Here is a 19,048-nt window from a genome sequence, read left to right as displayed (position 1 = left end):
TGGAGGGACCTTGTGTTGGTCCAGCATTGGTGGACACGTTCAGGTGCCCTCACAAGTGCAGGAGGAGCTTTAGGGAGAGCTGGTGCAGTGACAGCCCTGAGCAGTGGGACAGAGATCTTGGGGACTGCAGTGGCTTTTGGAAGGATGAGGGTCAGCCTGGGGGCTCTGCACGATGTGTTCAGGATGCTGTCTCACATCAGGGGGGTTCTCTGGCAGAGACCAGAGTTTTGTGATGAAACACCTGTGTTGACCATCTCCAGAAGGTTTTCACACCCCCAGGAATTGGAGAGCTATGTTGGAGAAGGTCTGTGAACAGAAAAAGCCAAACAAGAAACCCAGTTGCTAAAATTAATGGAAGAGCTTCTGTTGCAGTGCCCTGGAGCTGTGTCTGAGCCAGCTGATTGTGCTGCTGCTCATAAACCAAGGCTGGGTGTGCAGTTCCTCAGGCACTGCTGCCCTGCTGCTCTGCTCCTTCCTGCGCAGGCAGATCCTGCCCTCAGGGAGGTCAAAGGTTTGAAGTATGAAAAGATTTAACACGTTTCACCTGTCTCCGGGGACGCACTAAAGCAATGACCTTCTATCAAAAAATCTGGAGTAATTGATGCCCTGGAGTTGTGTCATGTGCTTTTTCTGTAAAAAATAGAGCAATATTTGCAAGCTGCTGCATCTTAAACTGCTGGTGGCTGTTTGGTACCTCAGAGTCGTGGGGAGTTCAGGGCCAGGTGTTGCCCTGTGCCACTGCTGGGACAGCAGCATCCTGGGCTTTCACAGGGCAAATTCCAAGGGGGATATTTTTAACATTAACGTATATCGCATTGTCCCTGTTGCCATTGGGTAACTTTTTAAAATAAATGGAACAAAATTTGCATCCATGAGGTGTCCTCACTGCTCATGTGGCAAAATCCTGTGACCTGCATCCTAGGCCCTCAGCTTACTCTGGTGGGGTGCTGGTTCATTCCCTTGGCATTTTAAAAAGATGTTTAGATGCAATGCAACAAGCAACAATTCCCTGTAATTAAATTGTTGATCATCCTGGCTTGAGAAAGGAATGTGAAGCAACATCCACTCAAAAAATGGATGTATTAATTAAAATGCATGTATCCTGGGTCATTATTGCTAAATAGGAAGGTGGAGCTGCTGTTCCTGCTGAGCTGTCAGAGAGCAGCTCCCTGGTTCTGTGGCACAGCAGCTCAGGTACAGGTGTATTTCTTAAAATCACTGATTATATTGTGAAGAGCTGATCTGGAGAAGGACATCTCTGGGCAGAGCAACCTGTGTATTTCGACTGTAGATGCCCTGCTTGGAGAAACTCTCCTTTAGCACTCTTGTTTCTTCAGCTCTGTTGGATCAGGCAAACCCTTGGAGCTCTGTTCTTGGGACTGTAAATTGTCTTTCTTGTGATGTTGACAAATATTGGCAATAGCAGAGCTGGATTCCCAAAGCTGTGAGCACCTCGTAACTGCAGGTAAACAGCGTTGGAGTGACAGAGCTGCCCCTGCAGACCCGAGTTCACCTGAACTTTGCAAACAAAGGGAAGCAGCAGTAAAACCCTGTATCCTTTAATTGTGGGAGAGGCTCTTCTGCCCTGATAAGGTGGCTCTGGAGTGCCAGGACAGGCAGTAATTTCCGGATTCAGGCCCAGAGAGCACAGGGCTGCTCTCAGAGAGAGAAACTGGGAAATGTGTTGAGTGTTTGATAAAGAGTGCCCAGTGAAGGGTGTCTGGTTGATGCCTTGAGAGGCTCCCTGGAACAGAGGCTAGACTGTGTTAAAGGAATAAAGAAGGCCTTCAAAGGATACACCATGGGCAGTACGAGAGTCTGCCCTGGCTCCACCCAAGATGGACACAAGGTCACGAGTTTTCACACTTTTATAAGTTTTGGTCCATTTATTTATTGTTGTTAATTGTCCAATTACAGTTTCAGCTTATTAAGTCCCATCCTCCCAGTTTGCTCTCCTCAATTCGCTGCTGTTTGTACTTTTTGGACCTTCTTGGGCTGGAAAAGGATTGTTTTGTCTAACTAAACTGTGAACTTGCTAACACTTTATATGAAGTTCAGAGTTATATACTAATGCAGTACAGAATCTGAAAGCTAAAACTTTCCTGTGTCCTGCTGCCTGTCTGTGCTGGGGGAGAGCTCTTGCCAGGCAGGGACGTTACTGCTGCCACAGGCAGACAACATTTCCTGTTCCATTTCCAGCCCTGGCTGATGCAGGAGGTGCTGATGGGAGCTCTTCCCTCTCTCCTCCTCGGAGCTGTTTGGGTTTCTGCGGTGCAGCACGATCACGGGAGGTGATTCCTTTGTCAAAAATTTGAATATTACTTCTGAGATTTTAGCTTCCCAATGCGTTCCTCTTTATTAGGAGAAGAAAGTTGGTATTTCTGAGTTTGTTGTTGAGAGAGAATGCAGCTCCTTCCTGAAGAGAATAAAAGCTTCCAGCAAACACAGAGCAGGTAGAATGGCCAGGCCTGCGCAGGGAGTCAGGGCTGTGTGTTCCAGGGACAGCAGCTTATCCTGCCAGCACAGCCACTGCAGGTTTGGAAGGGCCTCTCTGGCCAGGCCTCCAGAAAGTTCCTTATGGGTTGATCTCCTCTTGTGGCTGCAGAAATATGAAAGCTTTATTCCGTATTTTTTGACATGTCCAGAAAAAGCCTCTGCAAGCTAATAAACTTCATTAGTTAATTAAAAAAAAAATATTTAGAACCACAGCATTTAGGACAACTTGTGTTCCTGAGCCTGGTCCCTGATGGTGAGAGCATGTTGTCATTCCTTTTATGAATATTACAGAATTGTTCTTTAGGGGAGCCTTGGTTTTGGCTTTGCTGTTTCCCCCTGTCACAGAGCCAGCTTCCCCTCCAGGTCAGGAACCCACTGTTACCTGACAGCCAGGAGCTCTGCTGGTGTTGCTGTTTTATGGCCATCTCTTGTGTCCTTTGGTGTTGAGCTGTTGCTCAGCTCTGTGGTGGGTGTAGAGAGCAGGCACAGTCCTTGGGCTTCCCCTGAGCCATCTCTGCAGCTCATCCTCCTGCTGCAGCTGCTGCTTGTCCCCTGTGTCCCCAGGTGTAATGTCCACCTTGGCTCCTGGTGTCCCTGGGATCTAGAGATGCAGGCAGAGCTTTGTGCGTGTGTTTCCTGTCAGGAGCATACTCCTGGATAATGTGTAGGGTCTGTGATTCATCATGTCAGTTCCCTATTTATCTTTGAAGCTCCTTTGACATCATAATTCTTCCTGTCAGTATTCAAACTTCATTTTATTGGCAGACCCGTGGTGGTGAGTGAGTGTTTGATTTGGAGTCAGCCGTGGTTCCACGCAGCCCACAGAGGCACCTCTGCTGGGGCTCTAGGGAGTGTGGACTGCACTGCTCACCAGGAATTACACCTCTGCAGGTGTGTTACACCTCTCTGCCCTCTTTGGGTGATGAGGCTCTGGGCTCGGAGAGACTTTGGTGCCCAGCAGCTGCTACAGGAAAGCTTGTGTGCTTTTTGGAGCAGGGATTCCCATCTCAGTGCAGCTGGCAGTGGGCTCTGCTGGGGAAATGGAAATGTCTGGTACCCAGAGTTGTCACGTCTCCTCTGCCAGCACCTGTGTGCCAGAAATTCCATCTCTGTGCACCTGCATATACATGGGACGTGTATCTGTGTCTGTTTTACACCATAGAGATTTTTGAACATACAGTACTTGAACAATGTTTGTCTTGTACAAACCATGTGAGAACAGGGCACAGAATCAAACCTGCCTCAGCTTTAGAGGCTGTTTCATAATCTCTTGCTCAGCATTAGGAAATAAAATGAGTTCAGTTGTCTTGGATGAGGAGCATCTTTGCCTTAGCACTTAATGTTTCAGCTCATCTCAGTACCAGCTGTCAGCCCTGCTCTTCAGTCATTACCACCACCTTATCTCTGTGGGGAGAAACATGTTTTTCCTTGGCTTCCTCTACCATCAGCCTTAATGATTCACAAGAGGTGAATTGACAAAACACAAAAGGTGTGGTTTATGTATGTGTGAAAATATCCAAATAGCAGCACCACTTTCTGGGCTTTGGCAGGGGTTTGGACTGGATGATCTCCAGAGGGCCCTTTCAACCCCAACTATTCTGTGGTTTTGTGAACACGTGAGTTTTGTATTTTCTGTGGAGGAAAACGAGTCCTTGCAGCTTTGGGAAAAAAAAAAATCTCTGAAAGATCAGATGTTGTGGTGATTGTTTCTATTATGTAGCTGTTTGTTCTTCAGGGCAACATTTCTTTGTTAAAATGAAATGTGCCATCGTCATTAAGCCTCCTGGGGTTTGAGGCAATGTTACTGCTTTGTCACAAACCCAGAGGTGGGGTCCTTCACGTTTGTCTCTCAGAGTGAGATTTATCAGTGCATCACATGGTCTTGTTTTCCTCTTGGCAAACAGAAGGAATGCTGGAACAGGCCTCTGTACAGGTCTGGGTTTAATAGCAGGTGCTGCCTGGCTGATGCTGGATGATGGATGCTGGGAATGCTTTAGCAGTGTGCAGTCACCAGCTTAGGACTGTGCTGTCCTTGGAGTCTCCTCTTTGCAGAAACCAGAACAATCCCTGGAGGTATTGGGAAGATTCTTTCGCCTAATTTAACCCCTAATTTGACTTCTTTAAGCCAAATTTATCTGTGTTGTGGATGTGGGTATAACAGCAGCCTGTGAGGGTGTGTGGGTCACCTCCAGCCTGGCAGTGCCAGGGAATGACTGCAGCAGGTGGCATCTGCTGTCACCTGCAGGAGCTTGCTCTCTGGTTTGTTAGAGCTGTCTTGCCTGGTTGCCAGCAGTAACATGCCAGTGTGCTTAAAATTAGTTTTTGTAAATCTACTTTGAGATTTCTAGGAATGCTCACAAGGATTTTCCTGCCCCTCTACCCTGATGTGGTGTGTCAGTGCTGGCAGTGGGTGTGGGATGGCAGAGAGGGGAGAGGGGCAGGTTCTGGGAGTCCTTTTGCTGCTGTCCTGGGAAGCTGGAACCCAAAATGCAAGAGCTTGAAGTGTTCCTGACAGCAGCACCACTGGCATATGCCAGCCATGTGTTCCAGCCCTGGACTGCTGCGTTTATGCCAGGAAAGCTTCCTCAGGAGCAGCCTGTGCCTGTGTCCTGGCTGTGACAGCTCAGCTGCTTGATAGAGACAAAGATCCATCCCTGGGAGCAGCAGCTCTGGGATATGAGCTCTGTGGGGAGGCCAGGTAAGAGGGAGCCCCTGCAGCTCCCCACAACAGCGTGGTCCTCCTTCCTGCCTGGGTGATTTCCAGTTTAATTGTCACCTCTTTGTGACCAGATTTCCTCAAGCTGTCCCTTGTGGAACTCCATGCCTGGGAGCGAGACCCCTGTCTTGCAGCTGTGTGATGTTAAAACCTTTTCAGAATATAGATAATCTTCTGAAGAGCTGCAAAATCTTGGAGCTTGAGGAGGGTGTGTAGTGGAGGGCTGGGAGCAGAGGTGCTACCTGAGATGTTGGCCAGGGAGAAATGGGCTCCTGCCACACCCCAGGAGGAGCATGAGCCGGGCTCTGGGGTGGTTGGCACGGCCTCTGCTGCTGCTGCAGCCACGTTATTTCACGTGTCAGACACCCAAGGGTGTTCTGCCTTCATCCCTGCTGTGCTGCAGAGCTTGCAGTTGTTGCTGGGTTTGGAATGCACTCCTTGCTATTCCTGCATTTCCTAAAGCTCTGTGTTCCCAGTGCAGCTGGGAATGCAGCTTGGCCGGGCGCTCGCCGCGTGTAGGAAGCAGTTTGTCACCGAGGATTAAAAATGCACTTGAGGACTAGTGCTGTAAAAAGGTTTAATCCAGGAGCTCCGTGTCCACTTTTCTCCAGAAATATCCCCTGTAATGCGTTTTATCAGGCCACGTCCTTCACAAAACTGTGCCCTGCAGATGATAGCAGAAGTGATAAAATGATGAATGTTTGCTGTGAAGTGCCCCAAGCCAAGGGGCCTCAGCAGACAGGCTGTGTATCTCATAAATCCACTGATGGCATATATTTTATTACAACAACGTTTGAGTCTTTTATTACACTCAGCATTCAGATAGATAAATCTGCTTCAGGTCTTGAACAAAAATGGAATCTTTTCTGGTTGTCACATATGTCAAGGGCAATTGAGCATTATTTAGTAAAATAATGAGTTGATCCTTTTCTAAATAGCAAGTACTTGAGATAAATCATGTTGTGCCATAAAACATGGATCATAAAAGTTGATCTGAACTTTAGAGCAGGCTGGCTGCGGGCCACACTGAGGGGGGAATTTCTCAGATTCTTGTCCCAGAGGGGCTGGGGGAGGAAAGCTGAGCAAGGCAGTAACTCCTGGGAAATGATTTAGATGTGTGTGTTGGGATCAGTGCGTTTCCTGTGCTTGCTGCTGGGATTTAAGGGTGTCTTAAGAGAAAATCCCTCCTGAATTACTTTTAGCAATAGGTTGACGCTGTCAAATAGTTTCTGTTGTGCTGCCTGCAAATTTGTATCTGATAGAGGTAGCTGTGCTTTGATTCTCAAAAATGACACCCTGGGGGGCACGTTTAGCTTTTCCCCAAATGAAATTTCTTCAGTTCATAGCTATGCTAGAAACATCCTGCCTTTTGCATCCCTTTCTCCACTTCCGGAGGCGTTTTGATCACAATTTTCATCGTTCAGCCATTGTTTTGTGGTATGATTCTGCAGCAGCAGGTGGGGTGAGGGTGTAGGATGGGGCTGAGGTCCCTCTGCTGTTCCCCCATGCTCCATCCTGCCTCATGATGGGGATGGGCAGCTTGGGCTGGGAGTGCTGCTATTTCCATTTTTAATTTCTGATTGATGAGTAACAGTGGAAGGGACAAAAATTAGCAGATACTCCTGAAAAAGGATTGGTCCTCTGATGTTAGAGAATAAAAAGAGGGGGAGGACTCCCCCACAAAATTTGTTGCAGTATTTTTTTCATATTGATAGGCTGGAATTAACTATTTTACCTAATTTTCTTCAGTGTGTTGCGGATCTGGGATGTTTCCTATAGAGTAGAAAATATCCACATGTGATATTTCTTTTGAGAAGTGATACAAAGGGATTGTGGGGTTGGATAGCAGCTGGCTGAGGTTAAACCTTCCTGTGGACTCTCAGTGCTGCCCTGTACTGCACTGGGTGAAGGGATTTATGGAGAATGGATATGCTGAAATTCCAGTTTTCTGAGTTGTGTTCAGGGAAGAGGGAAAGTCACATCTTTATCCCTCCCTTCCTCCCCACATGGGCTCTGTGACCCAGCCCAGCACTTTGAGACAGGGTTGTAGGGGAACTGCTCTGGCTCCAGGCTGCTTTTCCTTAGCAGCTTCCAGAAGATCCCAGTGCCCTGTCACTGTGCAAGAAACACCTTCCAGGAAATGCTGATTGCCTGCTGCCTTGTGCCAGCACTGGGGGAAGCTTCACAAGTGCCAGGGTTCACTTGCAAATTAACAGTGTTTGCCTTTCAGGCTTTCTCCCAGGTAATTTTAAAGTATTTGTGTAGGTAGGGTAGAAAATAGAAAGTACATATTAGTCCCAAAATGCAGTGCTTTGGGATACAAATGCCTGTGACATGTGGAAATGTTTGGAGGAGCTTGTTGATACCAGTGGGCTCTGAGAGTGTGCCAGGACTCAGGAGACCTGTTTTGTGCTTTTGCAGAAGTCTTCATGCTTGGCTTGGTAAAGGAAAACCAGAATTCTATTTGACGTTTTTTCTACCCCTCTCTTGTAGCCTATGCAAGCAGCGAGATGTCCCACTGACGAGCTGTCCTTAACCAACTGTGCTGTGGTGAACGAGAAGGACTTCCAGTCTGGGCAGTAAGTGTGCACTGTTGCTCTTTCAGCTTTTAACCAAAAAGGAATTGTTTTCAAAATCTGTGTGGAGGGGGAATGACATTTCATGTTTGGAAAGGTGAACACAGCAGTTTGATTAACAAAACTTGTGTGTCCTTAGAGAGCAGAACTTTCAATGTGGCTCTTTCTGGAAAAGGGAGATGCTGGAAGAAGTGTTGTTGTTTCTCTAATGTATTTCTTTCTTGGGAACTGCATCTGCTTAACTAATAGAATAATTATTTTAATGAAGTACTTCTTGTGATAATTTTTGTTTGTTTTGGTTTTGCTATTGCTCCTGCTACATGGTGAGAATATTTGAACTATTTAAAAAACGTTTTTATCATTTTATTGTGTTACTTGTGGCATCCTCTCACTTTCACATCATTTGGGAGTGCTGAGCAGAGCCAGGAGAACTCTTGTTCTCAGGGTTTTCATGCACAAGAACAAAAGGGAGAAGCAGCCAGAGTGTGAGCACAACAAGCTGGATTCTTTAATTGCAGTTTTGGGGTGGCTGACGGAACCCAGCTCTGGGGTTTACTTCTGTTAGGTGGAAAACACCTGCATTGTTCAGCTCAGCCCACACAGAAGGGTTTTGTGTTACAAGAAGCCAATTCACATAGTCAGATTCTTTGCTTTGCTGCAGCTTTAGGGAAGCTCTGACAGATTTCAGTGTGTAGGTTGTAGACAGAAGTCATTAATTTCAGCTGAAAGGGAATATCACGTGCAGCACAAGGCAGAAGGGCTTGGGTTTGAAAAATGGGAAAATTGTTAAAGGAGATACTGAATGATATACCCACCTTTATATAAAATACCTGCCCCAGGTGAGCTTGCTAAGGGTGGAGAACACAGCAGTGCTGAGCTGCAGGAATGCAGGGATGTGTTCAGCCTGTCCGTGCTGTCAGCCAGCTCTGCTGCCCTGGCATCTGTCATGGCTCTGGAGCGATGAGCTGAACTGTGAGCCCACCTGGGGTACAAAATGCCAAAACCAAACAAAACCACTCCCTAAACCAGCAGAACTTTTTGAGTCAGAAGCAGGTAAAAGTGTCTGCTTGGGCAGAAAAGTGTCCTGGTCTTTTCAAAGTATGGTTTTCCCCAGGTTGATTTTTTTTTTTCAACGTAATTGAGTTACAAAAATACCTGAACTGAGCATTGTACCTCATGCATTATAAAAACTTTAATTTCCTTCAGTATGGATGTCCTGCAGGGACCCAGCTGCCAGCCCTGCAGCCGGCTGTGTTCCTTTCGCTTCCGGAACCCTCTCTCCTGGCATTTGTGGCAGCATGCAGGAGGCAGTGCCCTGGGATGTGCTGGCTCAGCAGGCTGGATGTGGTTCTGGCTGTTCCCATGCCCCTGGGAGCTGTTTATTTCTAGCAGTGGTGCTCACACACCAGCAGTGTGTTTGGTCAGGAGCAGATGCTGCAGATGGCTGCGCAGTGTCAGAGGGAGCGCGGGCAGCTCCTGGTGTTGGCAGTGCTGGGGCTGGAGCTGGTGCTGCATTGCAGCTCCCTGGGGCCAGGCCTGGCTGCAGCTCCCTGGGGCCAGCCCTGCTGCAGCTCCCTGGGGCCAGGCCTGGCTGCAGCTCCCTGGGGCCAGCCCTGGCTGCAGCTCCCTGGGGCCAGGCCTGGCTGCAGCTCCCTGGGGCCAGCCCTGGCTGCAGCTCCGCCGGCAGCGCCCCTGGCTCGGGTCCCTCACCACGCTGCTTGCTCAGGAGGGTTTTTGGTGATATCTCCACAAGGGCTCTGCTCTGTTTGCTGCTGGGGGTGTAGAGCTGGAGTTTGCCCTTGGATCAAGGAGATGGTTTAACCCCAGGGTGCTGCTGATCATCTTCTCACACTTCGCTTCCTGCACCCTGTGAGCTGGGCAGGGATGAGTCAGTGCTCGGGAGTTCACACCAGGCCATGCACTGTATGGTCCCGGTTGTGGTCTGTAATGGTTTGGGGAGTGGCACCATCTTCATCCTGTGTCCTGCTTCTACCTTGAGGACTCTTGGTGCAGTTTGGAGAGAGAAACCAGTTCTGAACACAGCCAGGCTGTGAGGGGATAGCAGTCAAGGCAGGCTGTCTCAGTGGCAGGATTTTGTTCATGTTAAGAACTGCTTGTTCCCTTTCACATGGGAAGCCCATCCCTCCTAGGCCAGTTTAGTTTTCTGAGGAGCCCTTGCTGAATGATTGCTCTGGGTTTCCAGACACGCACTGCATGGGATGAGATCCCTGCTGGCACCTCCGCATGGATACCTGAGTCATCCCCTCCCTCACAGGAGCCCTGCTCGTGCTTCAGCAACAGAAAATCTGATGCATTCTCAGGTTAATTCATGTCTGCTGGAGTTTCTCTTGGTTTGCTCAGCCTGGCCAGCAAATTTCCCAGCAGTTTCCTGGGCCCAGTTTCCTGGAGCCCTTCCTAAGAGCTGGCAGCACATGGGTTGGATCTGACAGTTGCAGGCGAGGATTTACACATGGAAGAGAGCAGCAGTTCCTCCTGGGAGAGCTCCGGGAGCTGTCTGGCCCTGGTGATTTGTTGTTCCTTTTGTTAGTGTATAACCAGAAGCTCTTAATGAGTTTGAGATTTCCCCCCTGTGTCTTCATGAGCTCTCTGAGCTCCTTCCTGGTGAACATCAGTGTAGGAAAATGCATTTAGTTTTTCTGCTGTTGCCTTATTTTGAGCATTTGTAGTACTTAGGTTGCTTACAGCTTGTTGGAAGCTGCCTGTTCCCGTTGTCTTTGAGAAGAAACATGGTTGTTCCTGTGCCTTATGCAGATTTTTCTCACAGAACCTGTCAGGATTTGACCTTTCCTAGTATTTTCTTTCAGAAAGCTGATTTTTTTTTCTCATTTTTTTCTCTTTGCTTTTTCTTCCTGGCATCTATTTGTCTGTTGCCAAGCTCTGCTGTCTTTCTGCTTTGATGGAGATGGTGAATGGGATGTCCCAGCTTAGTAACTGGTATCAAATCTTTGTGGATACTCCTCCCCAATATTTTTACCAGGCATTGTCATTTTCTTGCATTTTGGGTTTTTGAACTGAAGCCCAGCAGTGATGGAGTTTGTTTCTTCCTTCAGAGATGCTGAATCTCTGCATGTTGAAGTCACTGTTGTGTGCACTGCTCAGGACCCACTTGGAGCTTTACAAAGCTTTAATTTTGGGTCTCTTCCTGTGCCATGAGCTGCTTCCAGTCAGGTGTTAGTTGTCATCAGGTGCATTTTGTGATATTCTGAATAAGTATTTCTGAATTGTAGCTGGAACTTGTTTGTTGCCTCCGGGCATGTTTCTCTCATACTCTGCAGTGTCACACCTTCCTTTCCAGTTGGTTGTGTGTTGATACTAAGTTGGATTACTCAGAGTGATACTGTGCTGGAAAACTCCTGCTTTCAGTCCTGGCCTCCTGGATAGTTCTCTGCTTTACCCACTGCTCAGTTTGAAATGAGCTGTCCTTGGAGCACTGTTCCATCCAGGGAGGATCACTGCCTGTTCCTGCTGCTGGTGCTCTCTCTAATCATGGAATAACACAATGGGCTGCAAGGAGACCTTGAAGATCATCCACTTCCAGCCCCTGCCATTAGCAGGGACACCTTCCACTATCCCAGGGTGCTCTGAGCCCTGTCCAGCCTGGCTTTGGACACCTCCAGGGATCCCCTGGGCACCCTGTGCCTGTGCAGCCTGTTCCTGGCTAATGCACCCCGAGGGGATCTTACCTACATGTGCTGCAGGGATGTGCTTCTGGCTCCCATTGAGCTCATTGTCCACCTGGTTCCCAGGGCTTCTTGGCCCCCAGTGGGCCCCCAGCCTGCCCTGGTGCATGTGATCGTTCCCCCCAAGTGGAGGACTTTGCATTTTCCCTTATTGAGCTTGATTGGGATCTGTTGAGGTCCCTCTGAGCAGCAGCACACCCAGGTGTGTCCCCTGTGGGCTGGCTGAGGAGCTCTGTCCCTTCAGCTGCTCAGAATGAAAGGGTTAAATAGTTTTGGCCCTATGTGGACTCCTGGGGTGACCTCCTGCAGTGGGATTTGCACATCCCAGTGACCTGCAGTGGATTTGATGATGTTTGCAGCAGTTCATTTTCCAGCCTGTCTCCCTGCCCAGTCTGTATCACTGCAGGCTCTGAGGGTGGTTGTGCCAGGCAGTGTGGAAAGTTTGCCAGTGTTGGGATAAATCCAGCTCTCCCTTCAGCCCCAGAACTCACCATTTCATTGGAGAAGGCTGTTGTGCTGGTCTGGATGGATTTTCTTTTGTAAATCCACGCTGACCATTCCTAAATCCATGCTCAGAGTGACTCCCAGTCACTTTCTTGTGCTTTAATCTGTTTGGCTGCCTGGATTAGTTGCTCCATCACTTCCCTAGGGAGTAAGGTGAGGCTGACCAGCCTGTAATTCCTTGGATCCTCCCACGTGAAGGCAGGAGTGACATCTGCTGTCTTCCAATCTTCATAAATCTTCCCTGGCTGCTGTGCAGCACCAATTAATGCCTTGTTCTCCCCTGTAACATTTGTATGGAACTTCACCACCTACACCAAGTTCCTGGATTTATGCCTGGGGCAGGAGGAGGAGGCAAGGGAAGGGTGTCCTGGCAGCTGATGGGTGATTTTGGGTCAGAACCAGTGAGGACTCAGCTCAGTGTCTGCCTGAGCTGGGAGCTCTGTTGTCACTTTGGTGAGTTGAAAATGCTTCTGACCCTGCCAGGCCACTGAGTGCCAGCAGTGGGTGGGGTTTGCAGGTGACAGCTGGCCGTGGCTCCTGCTTTGGGCTGCTGTGGCTCCTGCTTTGGGCTACATTTCCTCTTGTCTCCAAGGGCCATATGCTCCTTCCTGTGGTGTGGCTGGAGCTGTTCTGCACACAGGATGGAGCCAGTGCAGATCCTCACTTGCATGGTGCTGGATTGGCTGGGCATGTGCAAATGGAAGTACAGGGAGCATATGTGCATGGAAAACATGGGCTGCAGGGAGGGAGGAGGGCCAGGAGTGTGCACCTTGGCTGCCAGCACAGCTCATCCTGCCCTTCCTGACCATGGGGTTGGTGAGGGGTAAAATCCCGTGGAACTGCTGCCTGGTGTACCCAAGGGTGCTCACAGTGCCAGCAGCTGTGAGAGGAAGATGAGGTGAACCCTGATTCCACCATCACCCTGCTGCCAGAGCACACAAATCCCAGCCTCCTTTGGTTTTGCTTTCTCATGCCAGCAAGCTGTCTGCCTGTCACATGATAAGAGCTATCAGGCATAGTCTGAGGAGAGCTAGAAGCAGCTTTTGAGTATCTTTGTTGCTGACAGCGTCAATTCTGAGTGTGACAGACAGACACATGCCATGGCTGCTGCTGTGTCTGCTCCTGCCTGCTTGTATTGCTCTGGTTTTATAACTGTTCTATGATGGAATCACAGCACCACTGAGGAAAAGGTCTCCCAGATCATTGAGTCCAATGCCCACCTTGTCCCCAGCCCAGGGCACTGAGTGCTACATCCAGGTGTTCCTTGGGCACCTCCAGGGATGGGGACTCCAGAGCTCCCTGAGTAGCCCCTTCCATGATGTTCTTCCTGATGTTCAATCCAAACCTCCCCTGGCACATCTTGAGGCCATTTCCTCTCATCCTGTCCCTGTTCCCTGGGAGCAGAGGCCAACCCCCCTCCCATCCTGGCTGTCCCCTCCTGTCAGGGACTTGTGGAGAGTGAGAAGGTCCAGGCTGAGCCCCCCCCCCCCGCCAGACCCTTCCCCATCTCCATTCCTTGGACACGTTCCAGCCCCTCAATGTCTTCCTTGCAGGGAGGAGCCAGAACTCACCTGGGTCCTCGAGGTGTGGCTTCACCAGTGTTGCAGTAAGGTAGAAAAATTATAAAGCAAGACCTGATAAAATCAAGCGTGCTCTCCTAAAATCAGTGGCTGGTCTTGTCAAGCTAGCACTTTGCAAGTTCCCATGTGAAAGGAATCCTGGTGTGAGCAGTTAATTAGCATAACAATCTATTCCTGGGTGAAAAACAGCTAGCACCTGTATAAACTGTTTTTATACTGTTGGAAAAATGAGAACTATCTTTTATAAACCATTTTCCCTGCACATACACCCCGGGGGTTTGAGTGACCAATCAACACAGGGTAACAGCTTGTTACTAACCAATAAAGTAATTGGCAAGAAAGATACTGACCAACTGGAGTCACCCACGAGGTCTGTAAAAATGTATAAAAACCAGTTATGTGAATAAAGAGGGAGCTTTTCCACCATGAAGAACATGGAGTCTGCTGATTTATTCCGATACAGTATTCCTGGCACAGGGGACAATCCCTGCCCTGGGCCTGCTGGCCACTCTGTTTCTGATACAGGCCAGGTGCCCTGGGCCTTTTTTGCCCATCTGGGCACACACCAGCTCCTGTTCAACTGCTGTCCATCAGCACCCCCAGGTCCTTTCCCACAGGGCCACTTTCCAACACTGATGCTGTTTTTCCAGCCACACAGATGCTGTCTTGAGTTCAAGATCAGCTGGTCACTTGTGCCAGGAGGAACAGCCCCAGGGCCTATGTGATTTTACATTTTGTACAGAAATTCCTCCCATTTTTTCCTGCTATCAAATTTCTAAACAATACACTCAGATCCCTGTACAGGCTTTGTATCTACTTCTTGTTGGCATCACTGCTGGGGATGGTGTTGTGTGGGGGTAAAATATTGATGCTTTGAGATGTGAAACTTGTGTTGATTTTTAGCTGTGGCAGCCTTGGTGGTTGTGGTTGTGGTTTGGTTCTCTCTCATTTGTACAGTGCAATCCTGAAGTAAAGGGCTACTGGGGGGATGTAAATATTAATTTTTGGTGCAAAGTCTTGCAGTTGGGCTTTGAGATCACACTGTATCAGTGAGGGTGGTGGGCTCTGTCACCCTGCTGTGTGTCTGTGTTGGGCTGTGGCTCCAATACTTTTGGTTTTCCTGTGTAGCCCCAGAGATAAACTGGGTGTTTCTTTTGAGCTCTCACAGCACTGTGAGCAATGCAGAACCCTTATCGCCCTGATTTTTAAGACTTTTCTAAAGCCTTCTGAGTTTACATTCTTGTAGAAAACTTTCTCACACAACCTTCTGTAAACAACCTATTGTTTTGCATTCTTTCATAGAGGTGGAGAAATTTGATGTACAAGTAGTTTGTCCAGTGTTGGTGGAGAGGTGGAACGTTCACCCTCCAATCCACTTGGCACCTTTTGAGAACTATAAATAATTAGAGTCAGAAGAAATAAATTAGTCTCTTCATCATGACCATAGCTGTAGTGTGTCATTTTATCTTGTGTCATCTAGTAACAAACCCTCCTGGTACACATCGAAGTAAAAGACTGATCTCTTTTCCAGACATGTTGTGGTGAAGACCTCTCCCAACCACAAGTACATCTTCACGCTGAGAACCCACCCCTCGGTTGTCCCTGGCAGCATTGCCTTCAGCTTGCCCCAGGTATGGGATGGTTGGACTTCCTACTCTGCTACAGAATAAGCAAAATCTCTTTTAGGATCAGGATTGAAGATAAGTTCTCTAATTGGAATAAGTATATGCTGCAAATTTGATTTCTGCCAGCAAAAGTTCAAGGGTACTTGTACTGCAATCGAAGTGACTGTGCTTATATTGCTTTGATATATTTTTAGTGCATGGTGGGATAAAGATACTGGAAAATGTGCAATTTAACCTTTTAAAAATCCACCAGAAATAAACTATTTGGAAAAGAAAAGCCTAAGCAATATCTGCCCTTCCTTCTGAATCTTTATTCTTCCCCATTTTCCCTTGACTTTAAAGGGTTTCTTTGCTGTGTTTTTCATTTTTAAGACCTGCTGGAAGTTTTATTGACTACATTCAGTCATTGTTAGTATTTTTAGATGAAAAGTGCAATGAAATGCATAAAAAAACCTCCAAACCCCTTTGTCTCCTCTTTCTTAATTAAGTCATCATCAGATGTTAAATGATGGTTAGAATAAATAATGAATGTAATTAACTTCTAAACTGAAAAATGAAGCTTGTAGCTTTTTACTGCTCACGCTGTCTCATCCCATGAACCTGCAGCAATTGTCTCTGATTCAGTGCTTTCATATCTCCCTGCCACTCACTGCTCCAGAGCCCAGTCTCTGTGCTGTAAACACAGGAGATTTTTTTTTTCTCAGCACATCTTGGCAGAAGCCCTCAGATGACATTTTGCCTTTTGATGTGCTGCTGGAACTGGGTCTGTCCCGGTGAGTGGGTAGGGGCTGTTAAGTTCTCCAGTGTCTGGCTGTGGTTTGTGATGCCCAAAGTGCCCAGCAGTGACCAGCAGGAGATGTTTGTGCTGTTCAAGTCAGTGCACTCAGGTCTAGGGCTGATTTTTGTATGTTGCAGTGGTTGTGGAGCCAGGAGAGCCCATCTGCCAAGGGGTGAGGCCAGGTGCTTCCCTTGGAGAAGGGGCTGTGCAGGGAGTGTTGCAGCTTCTGGGAGGTGAATGCTTGATGTATAGGACTGCAGAGCTGTTGGGGTTGGAAGGGGCCTTTAAAGGCTGTCTGAGCAGGGACATTTCCCACTAGACCACTTTGTCTACAGCCCTTGTCCAATATGACCTTGAATGTTCCCTGGAATGTCTCTGGGTAAGGTTTTACCGTTTTCACCCTGTCTGAATTCACCCTCTTTTAGTTTAAAGCCACTTCCCCTTTTTCTTTTGCTACAGTCCCTACTAAAACTCTGTCCCCTTAAAAAGATTTAAGCCCACTTTAACTATTGAAGGGCCACAATGAGATCCCCCAGAGCCTCCTCCAGGCTGAACAGCCCCCATTCCCTCAGCCTGTCTCCAAAGCAGAGCTGTTTCAGCCCTCTGAGCACTGGGGCATTCCTGATACTGCATTTTAATTTTAAAATTCCCAGTATTTCCCAGAGCCTCAGATAGTTGCAGTCAGTCTCACACCCACTGTGTGTTTACTGCTCCTGTTCAGGGATGTCTGTGCTCTGAGGCCTCCAGAATATCTGTTTGTTGTGCACTCACTATTCACGTGGAGTTCTTGACCACCTTTATTCTGTGGTAATCTTGACTCTTAACACTGAAAGCTGTGACAGATTTTGTATCCTGAGAGCCTAAAACATGAATTGCTGCACAGTGATGACAAACCTTTAGCAGAAACCAGCCAAGTGAGCCTGGGGGTTGAGCTGTATCTCTTGCCACAGAGAAGATCCTGACAAATCCTCCCCCAGAGGTGCTGGCACTGCCCAGGCTCCCCAGGGAATGGGCACGGCCCCGAGGCTGCCGGAGCTCCAGGAGCCTTTGGGCACCACTCCCAGGGGTGCCCAGGCTGGCATTGTTGGGGGTCTGAGCAGGGCCAGGAGCTGCACTGGATGATCCTTTGTGGTCCCTTCTAACTCAGGGTATTCTGTGGATGTTGGGGAGGGTGTAAGGGGAGAAATGTTTGCTTTGTAAGCAAAGTTATGGTGTTCCTTCTCCCAGACAAAAAGGCAAATACAAATGACCATAAACTACAGCTTTTCAAATGTGATCTCCCTGGAGCTGTTTGTAACAATACCCACCTGTGACTGGTGCCTTTATTTGATACCTGAGGGGTTGTGAACATGGCATAGCCTGTGATGAGGGCTGTGAACACACTGCAGCCAGTCTGTAACACAGCAGCAGCCACTGGGAAAACCCATTTTTACAGTCATCAAGTCAGAACTGCTGGAATTGTAAAGGTTATAGATTTTTTTGTGTCACATAATTCATGAACCATTTCCCACTTCTGCAGTTCCATGCAGCACAAGCCTCTCAAAATGAATTTCCAAGGGACCTAAAAGATTTGAACAGTTTCATTCTTGCTGGTTCTCTTGGTTCAAGTAATACTGCACCTTGGAGCACATTAGAACAAGCTTTTAAAATGCTCATGGGGTGTGTAACAGCCATTCTGGTACCTCTGGAGTGCTCAGAACTTGGGCTTTGGTAGGAAATTAGCAGAAGGACAAAAAGCCCCATCCAGCACCACAACTTCTGCCTCCAGAATGATGAGGAGACCAGTAACCTGAAGGAGGTTGGACAGAACAACCTTCTGAGGTCACAAGAATTATTTGGAGAGATTATTCAATGTTTTTGACTTGTTTCCTGTTAATTTGGGGGTCTTTGGGATATTCCATTCTGCCCCTTTTTTCTGCTGCTGAAAGTTCTCCAGGGATCCTGCTCCTCTGGGTGAGGAGGCTGCCTTTGAGAGGGCAGGTGTTTGTTCTGCAGGGCAAGTGTTTGTTCTGCAGGGCAGGTGTTCTGACCCTTTTGTCTTGTTTTTCAGAGAAAATGGGCCGGCCTTTCCATCGGGCAGGAGATCGATGGTGAGTCAGTCAGAGCGATTGGGATGTGTTCATAAAGCTGAATTCATGTTTCCATCCTGAAGGGAAACTGAATTGGGAACTCACAGATCTCCAGTCCTTCTCCAGGTGATGTGAGGCCCTTGGTAGTGAAGGAGCTGCTCTCCTCTCCGCAGCTTTTCTGCTTTTAATGTTTTCCAGACCTGGGCAGACTGTTTTGGCAGTTTCTCCAGATACCTGCTGGTATCTCAGCGGGGCTCTGTGTGGGATGTCAGTGTCCACATGCAGATATGAACATTGAACATGTCCTGGATAGCCTCTTCTGGGTCTCTGGGGAACACCCCCACTAACAGAAGACACCTCTTGTCCTTGGGGAATTTCTTGGCACCAGCCCTGGGATGAATGGGGATGTTCTAGTTCCAGGAGCAGCAGTGTGCCCTGCAGTGCTGAGCTTTGGGAGCAGCACTGATATTTGCACCAGTAACTCACCAGAATATTCTGCAGGAATGGCTGTGAAGGGCTGAGGTGAATTTCTATCCCTATTTCAAGTCTTCCTTGAGCCTTCCTTGGTGAATGTTTGGAGGAGAGCAATTAGCTCTTTTGTCACTTTGTGCTGCGTGTCACTATTCCCTCTGCTTTGGATCACTGTCAGGTACAGGTGCAGCTGTTGAACCTGTCTGTAGCTGCTGGAATGCTGACCAGACTCCTGGCAGCAGCTTGTTACAGGAGGGTCTCCATGTTCTTTGCTACAGCAGGTCCAGGTAATGGATCACATTTGTTCTTTGGACCATCAGGAGTCACCTCTGTGCTCCTGGAGAGGGCAGCTCCTCCTCTGCCTTGCTGGGATCCTGCTCTCTGCACTGAACACACTGTTCAAGAGGCCACTGCTTTGCCTTAGAGTAGCTTGCAGTCGTTCCAGGGAATTCCCTCCTTTGGGCCTGTGGGCAGAGCTGATGTGTCAGGATGAGGAGGGCTGAGCCTGAGGAGTGGTGTGGCTGTGTGTCTT

At 48.3% G+C, this 19,048-nt stretch overlaps 1 protein-coding gene across 2 annotated transcripts in view; it reads left to right on the top strand.

The window, feature by feature from the left end:
• The window catches only part of NSF (N-ethylmaleimide sensitive factor, vesicle fusing ATPase), a 79,852-nt gene that overhangs the window by 5,233 nt on the left and 55,571 nt on the right, over positions 1 to 19,048 (top strand). For both annotated transcript variants that reach the window (XM_053965203.1, XM_053965204.1), the window contains exons 2-4: positions 7,706 to 7,791; positions 15,105 to 15,204; positions 18,027 to 18,066. In XM_053965203.1, coding sequence (XP_053821178.1) covers positions 7,706 to 7,791; positions 15,105 to 15,204; positions 18,027 to 18,066 — 226 coding nt within the window. The remainder of the gene's footprint in view (positions 1 to 7,705; positions 7,792 to 15,104; positions 15,205 to 18,026; positions 18,067 to 19,048) is intronic.

Source organism: Vidua chalybeata, chromosome 26, assembly GCF_026979565.1.
Source record: "Vidua chalybeata isolate OUT-0048 chromosome 26, bVidCha1 merged haplotype, whole genome shotgun sequence".
NCBI lineage: Eukaryota > Metazoa > Chordata > Aves > Passeriformes > Viduidae > Vidua > Vidua chalybeata.
This window is presented reverse-complemented; position numbering and strand designations above follow the sequence as displayed.